At 40.6% G+C, this 17,139-nt stretch overlaps 1 protein-coding gene across 1 annotated transcript; it reads right to left on the bottom strand.

The window, feature by feature from the left end:
* Positions 1 to 7,719: 7,719 nt before the first annotated feature.
* On the bottom strand, positions 7,720 to 16,915 carry LOC139953364 (protein NDNF-like). The gene is made up of 2 exons (XM_071952872.1): positions 16,571 to 16,915; positions 7,720 to 10,679 (listed from the first exon to the last, which is right to left on the bottom strand). Exons 1-2 carry the CDS (start codon positions 16,913 to 16,915, stop codon positions 9,633 to 9,635), a joined length of 1,392 nt encoding a protein of 463 aa, XP_071808973.1. The 3' UTR covers positions 7,720 to 9,632.
* Positions 16,916 to 17,139: the final 224 nt, after the last annotated feature.

The following is a 17,139-nucleotide window of genomic DNA, read 5'->3' on the forward strand; positions in this document are numbered from 1 at the left end:
AACACGCTTTGGTTCAAGCTGGTTTATTATACATCCGAATGCGGATGATATTTTTAAGAAATACTCTTTGTTAGAAGTTGAATGGTCTTGCTATTAACATTCTTCGGTGGAAGATGGCAGATAATTGATGGCGCTGTCCCATTTTTAGTGACACGCGCCAACAGTGTTGACTTGAGAGTTACACAAATTTGTAAACTCATGATTTAGTTTTTAGTTGATGAACTACCTCCATTTCGAACCGTGTTGAAACCTAAAGCCGGGTCCTCTCCGATTCAGCCTCGCTTCTTTTTGACACGGATCAGAGATTCACGCCGAAAAGTGCAATATCGATCCAGATTGAGATTTTCACCAGGGTTGATTTCAATCCGGCTAGAGCATGCTACCCGGATCAATCCGGATCGAAGTCGGATTGAAATGTTTACAGTGTGAAACGGGTTGAACAAAATCTCCGGTTCGGTACAAGTTCTGACCCTGATATTTTGGACAGTGTGAAAATGCCTATAAAGAGAAAGAGAAGAACCGATGGACAAAAATGTCACCTTAAAGACAGTGGACACTATTGGTAATTTTCAAAGACAAGTCTTCTCACTGTATGTAGCTATATGGTTGAACTGCAGATCCTTCAAAGGCAGTGGATACTGCTGGTAATTGTCCAAGACTAGCCTTCACAGTTGGTGTATCTCAACATATGCATAAAATAACAAACCTATGAAAATTTGAGCCTAATCGGTCATCGAACTTGCGAGATATGAATGAAAGAAAAAAACACCCTTGTCACTAGAAGGTGTGTGCGTTTAGATGGTTGATATCGAGACCTCAAGTTCTAAATCAGAGGTATCGAAATCAAATTCGTGGAAAATTACTTCTTTCTCGAAAACTATAGCACATCAGAGGGTGCCATTTCTCACAATGTTTTATACTATCAACCTCTCCCTATTACTCGTCATCAAGAAAGGTTTTATGCTAATAATTATTTTGAGTAATTACCAATAGTGTCCACTGCCTTTAAGAGGATCAGTGGCATTCATACACCAACAGGACACATGCCACTGTGCCCCGGCCCAGTTACACTACTGGTTCTCTCATTTAAAGACACTGAACACTATTTGGTAATTGTCAAAGACCAGTCTTCCCACTTGGTGTATCTCAACATATGCATAGAAAAAACAAACCTGTGAAAATTTGAGCTCAATTGGTCGCCAAAGTTGCGAGATAATAATGAAGAAAAAAACACCCTTGTCACACGAAGTTGTGTGCTTTTATAGATGGTTGATTTCGAGACTTCAAATTCTAAATCTGAGGTCTCGAAAACTATATGTCACTTTATACTACCAACCTCTCCCCATTACTCGTTACCAAATTTAATAAGGTTTTATGCTAACAATTATTATGAGTAATTACCAAAAGTGTCCACTGCCTTTAAAGATCAGGAATTCGCTTTCCTTTGATGTTCAACAACTCTGCGTTTGGGTTTGGGTGGAGTTGGCAGTGGTTGAGTAGGGTATTTAGGGGATGGGTTGAATTGGCAGAGGTTATGTACGGTGGGCAGGGGTAGGGTTGGGTGGGCAGGGGCTGGGTTGGGTGAGCAGAGGTAGGCTGTCCGGGTGTGCAGGGCTTGGGTTGGGGGCAGGGCCATGGGTTCGGGGCAGGGGTTATTATGCACGGTGGGCAGGGGTTATTATGTACGCTGGGCAGGGGATGGGTTTTATTATTTATTTATTTTATTTTAAATCTTCGGACATAATTCTTTGTTGGCAGGGGCCGTCCAGGGTAAGGCAAACGTTTTAAAAACTGTCATCAAAGCGATGTGCCCTCCCCTCCCTCCTAGCCGCACTCAAACCTGTTACGCATTTGTATTATTTTATTCAGCAGCCGTGAGATTTTAGGTGGTTACAAACAACAGTAACTTTTCACTGGCTCTATTTCACTGTAATATATAATAACATTTTTTTTTTTTTTTTTTTTCCTTTTTTTCTTTTTGCAAGTCGCCGGACACACAATGCCTGAAGGCCACTTCAAGGTTTGGGCTACAATTTTTTTCCCCGTTTCACTGTACTCCTTGGGCTGAAACAGGGTTATCCCTTTTACCGTTGATTCGGATGTAGGCTTGGGTATTATCAATCCAAAGCCTGGCCGGTAGAAAGCACGACCCGATCCCCAATTTTACGTAGCAAGTGTCACGACCGAGATTCGAACCCACACTCTGCTGATCAAACAACAGAACTTGAATCCGGTGCTCTTGGTCGCTTGGCCATTACACGCCACAGTTGCAATATTTATAGTTTGTAGTTTATAAATAAGCCTACCTTTAAACGCATACATTTTACTCTGGACTTCTTTAGTTGTAAATTGTTATATCACAAACTTACTAAGTTGAACTTATTTCAATCTCATTTTCCATTTTAGTCTGGTATATCAAAATCTCCCTCTAAATATCGGGTGCTTTTCAATTTCCCCCTGACTGGGCCCCATGAGGAAATAAAGAAAGAAAGAAAGTGCGAACTTGTGCCTTTGAGTGCTACAGTTTATTGATGGAGAGATATAAATCATTGTACCTGTTTGTAGAAGTTCTACCAGGCTTCTATGAATGTGGCTTTGTTAATAAGCTTTTAATGTAGGGAGTTTCTCGAATAACCTATGTGACCTTTATTCAGTGGAATTTTTTAGGGGTTTGTACCAGAAAAGTGTCCATACAATCATGGAGGTAGGATTACTCCATGATACAATTAATAATGCATTCTTGAAGTCCATGTAAACAAAGCTAGTCATGGTACGGTGATGCTGGGCAACAAAACATAAATACACACAATACACACCGAACGATAAAGCAAAGGAGCAACCAAAATAACATAAGAACAATACGGCAATCGCGGGAAGTTGGTTATGTGGACCCCTTAGATGGTTCGTGACGAGCATTCCAGATAGAGTAGAGAGGATGGCAATTTTACTTACCTCTCTTTTGAGGTCCTTTCTCGATGGAGAGACTTACTAGTTATGAATCTCCGTCCACACCGGATCATGTTGCAGGAAAAGAACGCTAGCCAGCGCTCTCTATGTACATTTGTTACAAGCGTACATACAGGTTGCAGTACATACACATATACATGTAGATCGAAACGTTTGTGGTTGTGTGTGACCGCGCAACACCAATGGTCTTTGACACCAAGACTAGTATTATGGCTATAAGCATGCTGTAACCAACCCACAGCAACTGGACGGTATCAATGGTTGATTCACTTGCACTACGATTGTCTGTGTCATCTTGAAAGTCTAACCGAATAGCAGTCAAGGAACGAATCCAATATTAAACTCTGTGATTCGTTTACAAATTAATGCCTTAATAGTCTAGGCCAAGCATTTTTAAAATCGTGCTTGGTTTAGTACACCCCAGGAAGAGTCGGCTTTCGGTCATCAAACCGGTCTTATTGAAAACAAATTAAATCACAGATCTCTTGCTTCAGCTGCTAAAAATCCTTCTTTTTTGCCCGCACCCCCCCCCCCAAACACCCCACATCTCTGCGCTTTGCCGATTCACTTCTATTTCCAACAAGCATCTGAGGAATCACACCCGGTTCCCACAATGATTGTTTGGTTGTGTATGATTTTTGTTTGCAAGTTGTTTCATCGTTTCCTTGTCTCTTTCTTCACCAACTGCTGTGGTCTTGATGAAATGGCAGTATATAAACAAAATTGTATGTATGCATGTATGTTTGTTAAAATATCTATGTAAAAGATTTGTACAGCTTTGAAGGTATGAATTTATGTTTCTTAAATATCTTAATGTTTCATTAAGGTTCTTGTTTGATAGGTCGACTAGCTCTCCAAGCTAAAATGTGCGGAGAGTGGTGGGTATGGCATCATGAATGTCAACTTATTTGGAAAGTGATTCACCTTATAAATGATGAGTGTAAAACCTCATAACCCTCATCTCAAATCAACCCAAACCACTAGCCTAGCCCTCAACCCAAACCCTATGCCCACCCACAACCCTAGCCATCTCCCCAAAACATAGCCATCAGCCCAAACCCTAACCCCACCCCAAACCCTAGCCATCAGCCCAACCCTAGACCCTACCCAAACCCTAACCCCACCCAAAACCCTAGCCATCACCCCAACCCTAACCCAACCCCAAACCCTAGCCATCTGCCCAAACCATAGCCACATCCAAAACCCTAACCCCCACCAAAACCCTAGCCATCAGCCCCAACCCTACCCCAACCACAAACCCTACCCCACCCCAAACCCTAGCCCTCAGCCCAAACCCAAACCCCACCCTAAACCCTAGCCATCACCCCAAACCCTAGCCATCACCCCCAAACTCTAACCCCACCCAAACCCTAGCCCCACCAAAACCCTAGCCATCACCCTAAAAACTAGCCATCAGCCCCAACCATCCCCCACCCCAAACCCTACTACCCCCACCCCAAACCCTACTACCCCCACCCCAAACCTTACCCCCACCTGAACACAAGGTAAGATAATACCCATTGGAATGATGGTCTTTGGTAAAACATGAATCCATCGCGAACGCGGCTTTACTGTCCCGGTCTATATACAGGTTACCGGTTTTTGGTAACTCGGCTGCTTGTACTAGTTCGTATTCACCATCTGCCCCTTTCACTATGTCCTACTTGCGTTCAACATAAAGACTAAACCGTAGTGTCGGAAATGAAAATCACAGTCATTTGCCCCTCATCAGAATGCACGCTTTGCAGCCAAAGAGCACAAGAGTGTCTGTATATACGAGGCAACTAATACTAAAATCTCCTACCTTGCTCTGAACATTAATTAGGTATAAATTATTATGTGTCTAGCGTTTAAAGTGTTATACTTATACTTATACTTTAAATGTGTTGCTCTTTATGAGTTTGATTATCAGCTTCAATGTTCATAAGATAGAATCATTACATTCGGAATTGAGTTTAATGTTTTAATGTATTGTGGATAACAAAGTTAAGTATGCCTTCAATGGAAACATTAAATACTATTAAGTACTTTTAATGCAAAATGTTTAAACGTTTAAACAATGTTTTACCTTAAATGTCTTTATATATTTACATGTGTACGTTATGAATGGGAAAACAGAAAATTACACAAAAAAACTCGGTTTAGAACTGACTCATTTTTATACATCAAATCCTTGTCAATAATATTAACACAAAAGCTTTTTTTTCAAAAAAGTCTCTGGACAAAATTAAATAATTATTTGAATAATTAATTGAAGTTCTATGTGAAGCAAAGCCGGCTAAACTTTTGATCTTATTTCGATATCAAGGTATAACATTGACAGGATGTATGAGTCAACAAAAACCTGTCGGACCTCAACATTTCAATCGGTCGTCATTTTAAAATCTACTTCTTAAAAATGTACTTTGGATCAGTTTGAGTTTATTTACACAATGAAGAATGATACAAACACTAACAATGCTGGAACATAATGTTTAACGAAAAGATATCAGCGTGTTAGAAAATATTTGAACTTTTTGTCAATAACTCAAAGGGTCAGAGCAACGTTTTGTTCCACTGGAGGTTTTAGAACTAATTCCGTAATTTGGTTTTGTTGTCACATGCTTTGTCTAGTAAAACCTTTATTTCCGTTTTAGGCAGTCCACAAGCTGACTTGTAGTGTGAACTTTAACCCTACCATGATTATATGTGGGAGGGGCACATTTTTAAACTTGGTTAGTTATTTTGTTGTAAGTAATTTTAGTATAAAAATTGACTGCCACTAAAAAAAACACCTGCAAAACACAGTCACTATATGGTTTATAGACATGGATTTGTACATGGAACAACTTTAATGTAATCCAATGTGATATTTAAAATGGGACAGAAATGATAAGTTTTTACATTGGAACTTCAACTCTGATCAAAATTGTTTCACATAATCTCCCTAAGATAAAGGTCATCATTGTCTAAAAGTCTAAAGCAAACTTTTGAAATTCTGATCTTATCACATTTACAACCAAAAATCGTACTAAAGTTGGCTTTTTTATTCTATAACAAGCCTGCCAAAAGACAAAATAACATGTCAATGTATTCTGCAGAATACTTAAAAGTACATTGTACATAATACATGCATAATTATTAAAGCATATGTTACGTGTGATTACATCAGATATACCATTAATTACGTTCAACCATTATGTCCAACCCACGCTGTCCTAACCGTTACCTCCAACCCATTGTGTCCAACCAAGATGTCCGACCCAACACATTTATTATGCCCCGATAAATGTTGCACTTCATATTCATTTATTTTGTTAACTCCAATTGTCCGACAGGTTTTGTCGGTACAATTTTCATGCACATATCAGCGATTTGAAGCACATCCCACCACGGATCAACCCTTGACAAGTAGGCATAGGCGGACAGCAAACTGCTGGCAAGAGGTAGCCGGGCAGAATTAGTTACAGTATCTTACAAAAACTATTATGAATCCATCTTTATCTTGAGGACATGGTACTGCCTCAAATCTGCAACGAAAACATTGAAGAAACAGTTCACCAAACTGTGCCCAATTTCATAAAGCTGTTAAAAGCAGAAAATACTGCTTGACTAATTTCTTTGCCTAGCAAAAATGTGGTTGAGAAACAATATTTTGTTTGGCGATAACGAGGAGAAAGGCTTCCACCTTTAAAACATATTTTGTGTCAGACCTTGTACATAATTCAATGGGAGATTTGGGAACGATAGGTGGCAGCAGACTTACCAGGTAAATTGTCATTACTTAGGCCGTGTCCGAAACGGCGACTTCGGCTACAGCTACGGCTAGATCGCGCGCGTCTGCCTATTCTTCAACACTGACAGACGCGCTGATTTAGACGTAGCTGTAGCCGAAGTCGTCGTTTCGGACACGGCCTTACATAGTATTGAGCCTGCGCACCTCGCCGAGAACAATGGAATTTTAAACCTGGTAAGTCTTCTGTCACCAAGCGTCCCAAATGTTCTCTATTGCTGGTTCGCGGTGTTGGTTCACAGTTAGCTGGTCCGCGGTTAGCTGGTTTGATATTAGCTGGTTTGCGGTTAGCTGGTTTGATATTAGCTGGTTCGCGGTTAGCTGGTTTGAGATTAGATGGTTCGCGGTTAGCTGGTTTGATATTAGCTGGTTCGCGGTTAGCTGGTTTGAGATTAGCTGGTTCGCGGTTAGCTGGTTTGAGATTAGCTGGTTCGCGGTTAGCTGGTTTGAGATTAGATGGTTCGCGGTTAGCTGGTTTGAGATTAGCTGGTTTGATATCAGCTGGTTCGCGGTTAGCTGGTTTGATATTAGCTGGTTCGCGGTAAGCTGGATTGAGGTTAACTGGCTCGCGGTTGGCACCCATTTCACATTTTCAAAACAAACTATAACATATAGAAAGACTAAGTTCCAAAGGTTTTTCTAAAGTTTTGGATGACATGATGGCTACGCCACACAGGTCAATACAAACAATAATAACACCCTCTGGTATCAGGATATCCAACAAACACCCAGTCAATTGAAGTCATATTATTCAAACATCGATGCATACTTATAACTTTTTCATTTTTAAAATTTGCACACTTTTTACATTAAAAACAAGGTGATTACGTTTACAAAATATACTTTTTAAACATGCCAGGTTTAAATTCGCAATTGAGATTCCGTAGGACTTAATCGTCTCTTTCATAAGGCGTTTAAAATCCAACAACAACAAAAACAACAACAATAATAAAACAAAACAAACAACAACAACAACGAATCCGAATAGAACAAAATTACTGGCCACAAAAAGGATTGATTAACTGAAGTCGAAGTCTTGCAGGCCGCATTTCATACACATTTTATTATAAATTACGATCATTTTCAAAGAATACAAATTTGAAATTTACAAAAAGCCGTTTTAGACCGATGAAAAATGTATTGATGGTCTGGTTAAACAAAGGAAAATCACAAACAAACAAACGTCGGAATCATCTTTGGATACCTAAACTAAAAAATATAAATTTTTAAATAACAATAAAGCAAAATTAATGAGGAGAACTTATACAAAAAAGAATAATGAATGAATTTGACAAAACCATTGGGTGCTTCGAAAAAATATACACATTTACAAATTGTAAGTATAGTGCAAGTTAAGCAGTCAGCATAATGCACGATACATTAATACTATTTACATAAAGCGGTTCCAGAACTTGTTGTTGGTGCCTTAATTTTAACTAAATTAATTTTCAAACCTGATCCCTGTTTTAGTAGTATACATTATGCTTATTCATTGTCAAGTATTTGAAGTTTGCTGTGAAGGATGATTCGGTAATGCAATTATAACAGTCTCATGACATGTACTCAGTCAGGCACTTGGCTCACAATCGAGTTATGAGCCAAGTTACATTGTCTTATTAGAGCTTTAGGCTGGTGACCAGTGCATGATCGGGTATGACGTCTTTGAAACAGTTTCCTTTGGGTTAGTAATAATGTGCGTTTGTTGAGCTCAACAAACGATTATACGGATGTATACTACAGGCATGGCATTATCCCCTTTGCAATGATACCCAATTAATCACCAGTTTATGCGTGCGTTCGATTAGCTTCCCTGGGTCGACACCGCGGTACTCATTCGGGTGAGCCCCTGACCGCGAAGAGTGTTACGTCACACTAGCCCTCCCGTGGTGACGACATGCACCTCGGGCCTGCCCCAAGTGACCCGTTCCACGAGCAGGGCACTGTAGCCTGGGTGAGCCACTGGAATGACGTCGAAGCTATTTGAACTAACCGGGGGCAGACCATGGGAAGCTAATCGAACGCACCCTATGTATCGGTCTATGACGTAACACTCTTCGCTGTCCAGTGATTGTGTTGACTTTTCGTCATGACCTTGGTTGTCTATTTAGGCTTTCTAAATTCCTAACCATCCAAGTCAATGGGCACATAAACTAGGCACATTTGATAGAATAGGATACTCATTAACAGTATTGTATACCACCAATACTATTATGACTGTAGTGAGATACAATGAAGTCACCATTACTTTATATAGCATGTACAGTTGTGATAACTACGGCAGTGATTATAGCTTTCACATACTCGACTTCCATTTTATCCACATCTGCTTTTCTGCTAAAACATCGAATCTTGACTAGTCCTTTTCATAAAACAATATATACACCGACTCAAGAACAAGAAGCGACGAATGATTCTTTATAATATACAATATCATAAATTACAAAATGTTCACATTCTGCGGTCCTTTCCCAATACTTTTCTCATACAACGTTGTAAGAATACTGCTTTACGGTTTATATGCAGACTCTCGGCCAAAGTCATTGTCTTTTTCCTGCGTTCGTTTTATCCAATGTGAAATCTTTCGAAAGAGAATAAATCAAACACTCGTTCACCAAACAATCCGCTTCCCTATCTTGACAGTAGATCCTGGTCAACTGTAAGGGCGCCCTCTTTTGAAATATACGTGTTTGGGATGACTTTCACCCTCAGTTTCTTATACTTGAAACAAGTAAATTATTCATAGTCTCACCGGGTCTCCTCGGCGTACAAAATCTCACGAAGAGTCTGCGTCATTAACTTGATAAGTACTTCGGGGAGGGATCTGCATCGTTTCCACGGCAACATTACACAGTTCACTTAATAACTGTCTTATTGAGGCAGACTCAATCAAGAATCAGCATACCTTCTTCGTTGTAACCCTGGCACTCCTATAGGCCAGCGTTTGCTTTCCAAAACTGCTGACATAAACATCGAAGACGTACGTGGTACCCGGTGTTAGCCCGGTAACCGTTTCCGTGAGTACATCCCTCTCTGTATCAGGTCCACTAACAGGTCGGCAAATCACCTTTTCAGTTCTCTTTCTCATGTCTGGTTCGTGGCACTGCGTATTTCCCTCACGATTACTCTTCTTAGATCGCTTCTTCTGCCTATCTTCGCGTTTGTACAGGCAGTACTGCGATACCTCTTTCGTGCTAAGCCAAGCCAGAGTGATGGAATCACACTGTCGCAGATTTTCAAAGACTTTTATCCGTTTGTCAACAGGCAATTGGGGGAACGGGTATTTGTTTGGTCTCGTCGTGGCGAAGATTCTGAAGTGCGTAGACCCTCTGCGCAAACTCTTCACTTTGACCTGTATGTCGCCCGTTACTTCACGTACGCGGAAATCTTTCAGATCTCGGATGTTAGAACTTCTTATTTTGGTTCCATCTCGCCACAACTCAGCCGTGATGGATTCAGTGCAGGGTTGGACGGTGACCAGGACGTCCTTGACCGTCTCACCGACACTAAAGTTGAATGTTTTAACGGGAGACGACCGACGAACTGACGATGTCCGTAGGTTACCATCCTTGAGGGCAATGTGCTTTCTTGTGGCTGGCCCTGGTCTTGTAATGATGGAGGTCCCTGTGTAAGCAATACTCCTGTTATTGGTCTCGTCTACCGCGAAAAGGTCAAAGTAATAGCGCTGAGCCGGTTCCAAGTTGGTGAATGTGTGCAGTGTCTTCTTTCCTACACATTCCACAATGATATCATCTTCCTCCCCATTGTCTCTATCCCGACCTCCTTTATCTCGTTTACGATCTCGGCGATATTCATCTCTCTTGGTTTTCTCGTTCTCGAAGCCAAATCCTGTATTGGGAGGACGAGCTGGAGGAGCATCCCCATACAAACATGATTGCACACTGCACCATGTATGGTAATTACGTCTTCCCACTTGGTGTATCTCAACATATGCATAAAATAACAAACCTGTGAAAATTTGAGCTCAATTGGTCGCCAAAGTTGCGAGATAATAATGAAGAAAAAAACACCCTTGTCACACGAAGTTGTGTGCTTTTATAGATGGTTGATTTCGAGACTTCAAATTCTAAATCTGAGGTCTCGAAAACTATATGTCACTTCAGAGAGAGCCGTTTCTCACAATAGTTTATACTACCAACCTCTCCCCATTACTCGTTACCAAATTTAATAAGGTTTTATGCTAACAATTATTATGAGTAATTACCAAAAGTGTCCACTGCCTTTAAAGATCAGAAATTCGCTTTCCTTTGATGTTCAACAACTCTGCGTTTGGGTTTGGGTGGAGTTGGCAGTGGTTGAGTAGGGTATTTAGGGGATGGATTGAATTGGCAGAGGTTATGTACGGTGGGCAGGGGTAGGGTTGGGTGGGCAGGGGCTGGGTTGGGTGAGCAGAGGTAGGCTGTCCGGGTGTGCAGGGCTTGGGTTGGGGGCAGGGCCATGGGTTCGGGGCAGGGGTTATTATGCACGGTGGACAGGGGTTATTATGTACGCTGGGCAGGGGATGGGTTTTATTATTTATTTATTTTATTTTAAATCTTCGGACATAATTCTTTGTTGGCAGGGGCCGTCCAGGGTCAGGCAAACGTTTTAAAAACTGTCATCAAAGCGATGTGCCCTCCCCTCCCTCCTAGCCGCACTCAAACCTGTTACGCATTTGTATTATTTTATTCAGCAGCCGTGAGATTTTAGGTGGTTACAAACAACAGTAACTTTTCACTGGCTCTATTTCACTGTAATATATAATAACATTTTTTTTTTTTTTTTTTTTTTTTTGCAAGTCGCCGGACACACAATGCCTGAAGGCCACTTCAAGGTTTGGGCAACAATTTTTTCCCCGTTTCACTGTACTCCTTGGGCTGAAACAGGGTTATCCCTTTTACCGTTGATTCGGATGTAGGCTTGGGTATTATCAATCCAAAGCCTGGCCGGTAGAAAGCACGACCCGATCCCCAATTTTACGTAGCAAGTGTGACGACCGAGATTCGAACCCACACTCTGCTGATCAAACAACAGAGCTTGAATCCGGTGCTCTTGGTCGCTTGGCCATTACACGCCACAGTTGCAATATTTATAGTTTGTAGTTTATAAATAAGCCTACCTTTAAACGCATACATTTTACTCTGGACTTCTTTAGTTGTAAATTGTTATATCACAAACTTACTAAGTTGAACTTATTTCAATCTCATTTTCCATTTTAGTCTGGTATATCAAAATCTCCCTCTAAATATCGGGTGCTTTTCAATTTCCCCCTGACTGGGCCCCATGAGGAAATAAAGAAAGAAAGAAAGTGCGAACTTGTGCCTTTGAGTGCTACAGTTTATTGATGGAGAGATATAAATCATTGTACCTGTTTGTAGAAGTTCTACCAGGCTTCTATGAATGTGGCTTTGTTAATAAGCTTTTAATGTAGGGAGTTTCTCAAATAACCTATGTGACCTTTATTCAGTGGAATTTTTTAGGGGTTTGTACCAGAAAAGTGTCCATACAATTAATAATGCATTCTTGAAGTCCATGTAAACAAAGCTAGTCATGGTACGGTGATGCTGGGCAACAAAACATAAATACACACAATACACACCGAACGATAAAGCAAAGGAGCAACCAAAATAACATAAGAACAATACGGCAATCGCGGGAAGTTGGTTATGTGGACCCCTTAGATGGTTCGTGACGAGCATTCCAGATAGAGTAGAGAGGATGGCAATTTTACTTACCTCTCTTTTGAGGTCCTTTCTCGATGGAGAGACTTACTAGTTATGAATCTCCGTCCACACCGGATCATGTTGCAGGAAAAGAACGCTAGCCAGCGCTCTCTATGTACATTTGTTACAAGCGTACATACAGGTTGCAGTACATACACATATACATGTAGATCGAAACGTTTGTGGTTGTGTGTGACCGCGCAACACCAATGGTCTTTGACACCAAGACTAGTATTATGGCTATAAGCATGCTGTAACCAACCCACAACAACTGGACGGTATCAATGGTTGATTCACTTGCATTACGATTGTCTGTGTCATCTTGAAAGTCTAACCGAATAGCAGTCAAGGAACGAATCCAATATTAAACTCTGTGATTCGTTTACAAATTAATGCCTTAATAGTCTAGGCCAAGCATTTTTAAAATCGTGCTTGGTTTAGTACACCCCAGGAAGAGTCGGCTTTCGGTCATCAAACCGGTCTTATTGAAAACAAATTAAATCACAGATCTCTTGCTTCAGCTGCTAAAAATCCTTCTCTTTTGCCCGCACCCCCCCCCCCCCAAACACCCCACATCTCTGCGCTTTGCCGATTCACTTCTATTTCCAACAAGCATCTGAGGAATCACACCCGGTTCCCACAATGATTGTTTGGTTGTGTATGATTTTTGTTTGCAAGTTGTTTCATCGTTTCCTTGTCTCTTTCTTCACCAACTGCTGTGGTCTTAATGAAATGGCAGTATATAAACAAAATTGTATGTATGCATGTATGTTTGTTAAAATATCTATGTAAAAGATTTGTACAGCTTTGAAGGTATGAATTTATGTTTCTTAAATATCTTAATGTTTCATTAAGGTTCTTGTTTGATAGGTTGACTAGCTCTCCAAGCTAAAATGTACGGAGAGTGGTGGGTATGGCATCATGAATGTCAACTTATTTGGAAAGTGATTCACCTTATAAATGATGAGTGTAAAACCTCATAACCCTCATCTCAAATCAACCCAAACCACTAGCCTAGCCCTCAACCCAAACCCTATGCCCACCCACAACCCTAGCCATCTCCCCAAAACATAGCCATCAGCCCAAACCCTAACCCCACCCCAAACCCTAGCCATCAGCCCAACCCTAGACCCTACCCAAACCCTAACCCCACCCAAAACCCTAGCCATCACCCCAACCCTAACCCAACCCCAAACCCTAGCCATCTGCCCAAACCATAGCCACATCCAAAACCCTAACCCCCACCAAAACCCTAGCCATCAGCCCCAACCCTACCCCAACCACAAACCCTACCCCACCCCAAACCCTAGCCCTCAGCCCAAACCCCATACCCACATGCCAAACCCTAACCCCACCCAAACCCTAGCCATTACCCCAACCCTAGCCATCAACCCCAACCATACCCCAACCACAAACCCTACCCCACCCCAAACCCTAGCCCTCAGCCCAAACCCAAACCCCACCCTAAACCCTAGCCATCACCCCAAACCCTAGCCATCACCCCCAAACTCTAACCCCACCCAAACCCTAGCCCCACCAAAACCCTAGCCATCACCCCCAAACTCTAACCCCACCCCAAACCCTAGCCCTCAGCCAAAACCCTATACCCACACGCCAAACCCTAACCCCATCCAAACCCTAGCCATTACCCCAACCCTAGCCATCAACCCCAACCATACCCCAACCACAAACCCTACCCCACCCCAAACCCTAGCCCTCAGCCCAAACCCAAACCCCACCCTAAACCCTAGCCATCACCCCAAACCCTAGCCATCACCCCCAAACTCTAACTCTAACTCTAATCGCTTTCACTATGTCCTACTTGCGTTCAACATAAAGACTAAACCGTAGTGTCGGAAATGAAAATCACAGTCATTTGCCCCTCATCAGAATGCACGCTTTGCAGCCAAAGGGCACAAGAGTGTCTGTATATACGAGGCAACTAATACTAAAATCTGCTACCTTGCTCTGAACATTAATTAGGTATAAATTATTATGTGTCTAGCGTTTAAAGTGTTATACTTATACTTATACTTTAAATGTGTTGCTCTTTATGAGTTTGATTATCAGCTTCAATGTTCATAAGATAGAATCATTACATTCGGAATTGAGTTTAATGTTTTAATGTATTGTGGATAACAAAGTTAAGTATGCCTTCAATGGAAACATTAAATACTATTAAGTACTTTTAATGCAAAATGTTTAAACGTTTAAACAATGTTTTACCTTAAATGTCTTTATATATTTACATGTGTACGTTATGAATGGGAAAACAGAAAATTACACAAAAAAACTCGGTTTAGAATTGACTCATTTTTATACATCAAATCCTTGTCAATAATATTAACACAAAAGCTTTTTTTTCAAAAAAGTCTCTGGACAAAATTAAATAATTATTTGAATAATTAATTGAAGTTCTATGTGAAGCAAAGCCGGCTAAACTTTTGATCTTATTTCGATATCAAGGTATAACATTGACAGGACGTATGAGTCAACAAAACCTGTCGGACCTCAACATTTCAATCGGTCGTCATTTTAAAATCTATTTCTTAAAAATGTACTTTGGATCAGTTTGAGTTTATTTACACAATGAAGAATGATACAAACACTAACAATGCTGGAACATAATGTTTAACGAAAAGATATCAGCGTGTTAGAAAATATTTGAACTTTTTGTCAATAACTCAAAGGGTCAGAGCAACGTTTTGTTCCACTGGAGGTTTTAGAACTAATTCCGTAATTTGGTTTTGTTGTCACATGCTTTGTCTATTAAAACCTTTATTTCGGTTTTAGGCAGTCCACGAGCTGACTTGTAGTGTGAACTTTAACCCTAATATGATTATATGTGGGAGGGGCACATTTTTAAACTTGGTTAGTTATTTTGTTGTAAGTCATTTTAGTATAAAAATTGACTGCCACTAAAAAAAACACCTGCAAAACACAGTCACTATGTGGTTTATAGACATGGATTTGTACATGGAACAACTTTAATGTAATCCAATGTGATATTTAAAATGGGACAGAAACGATAAGTTTTTACATTGGAACTTCAACTCTGATCAAAATTGTTTCACATAATCTCCCTAAGATAACGGTCATCATTGTCTAAAAGTCTAAAGCAAACTTTTGAAATTCTGATCTTATCACATTTACAACCAAAAATCGTACTAAAGTTGGCTTTTTTATTCTATAACAAGCCTACCAAAAGACAAAATAACATGTCAATGTATTCTGCAGAATACTTAAAAGTACATTGTACATAATACATGCATAATTATTAAAGCATATGTTACGTGTGATTACATCAGATATACCATTAATTACGTTCAACCATTATGTCCAACCCACGCTGTCCTAACCGTTACCTCCAACCCATTGTGTCCAACCAAGATGTCCGACCCAACACATTTATTATGCCCCGATAAATGTTGCACTTCATATTCATTTATTTTGTTAACTCTTCATATTCATTTATTTTGTTAACTCCAATTGTCCGACAGGTTTTGTCGGTACAATTTTCATGCACATATCAGCGATTTGAAGCACATCCCACCACGGATCAACCCTTGACAAGTAGGCATAGGCCGACAGCAAACTGCTGGCAAGAGGTAGCCGGGCAGAATTAGTTACAGTATCTTACAAAAACTATTATGAATCCATCTTTATCTTGAGGACATGGTACTGCCTCAAATCTGCAACGAAAACATTGAAGAAACAGTTCACCAAACTGTGCCCAATTTCATAAAGCTGTTAAAAGCAGAAAATACTGCTTGACTAATTTCTTTGCCTAGCAAAAATGTGGTTGAGAAACAATATTTTGTTTGGCGATAACGAGGAGAAAGGCTTCCACCTTTAAAACATATTTTGTGTCAGACCTTGTACATAATTCAATGGGAGATTTGGGAACGATAGGTGGCAGCAGACTTACCAGGTAAATTGTCATTACTTAGGCCGTGTCCGAAACGGCGACTTCGGCTACAGCTACGGCTAGATCGCGCGCGTCTGCCTATTCTTCAACACTGACAGACGCGCTGATCTAGACGTAGTAGTATTGAGCCTGCGCACCTCGCCGAGAACAATGGAATTTTAAACCTGGTAAGTCTTCTGTCACCAAGCGTCCCAAATGTTCTCTATTGCTGGTTCGCGGTGTTGGTTCACAGTTAGCTGGTCCGCGGTTAGCTGGTTTGATATTAGCTGGTTTGCGGTTAGCTGGTTTGATATTAGCTGGTTCGCGGTTAGCTGGTTTGATATTAGCTGGTTCGCGGTTAGCTGGTTTGATATTAGCTGGTTTGCGGTTAGCTGGTTTGATATTAGCTGGTTTGCGGTTAGCTGGTTTGATATTAGCTGGTTTGAGATTAGCTGGTTTGAGATCAGCTGGTTCGCGGTTAGCTGGTTTGATATTAGCTGGTTCGCGGTAAGCTGGATTGAGGTTAACTGGCTCGCGGTTGGCACCCATTTCACATTTTCAAAACAAACTATAACATATAGAAAGACTAAGTTCCAGAGGTTTTTCTAAAGTTTTGGATGACATGATGGCTACGCCACACAGGTCAATACAAACAATAATAACACCCTCTGGTATCAGGATATCCAACAAACACCCAGTCAATTGAAGTCATATTATTCAAACATCAATGCATACTTATAACTTTTTCATTTTTAAAATTTGCACACTTTTTA

Source organism: Asterias amurensis, chromosome 21, assembly GCF_032118995.1.
Source record: "Asterias amurensis chromosome 21, ASM3211899v1".
Classification (NCBI taxonomy): domain Eukaryota; kingdom Metazoa; phylum Echinodermata; class Asteroidea; order Forcipulatida; family Asteriidae; genus Asterias; species Asterias amurensis.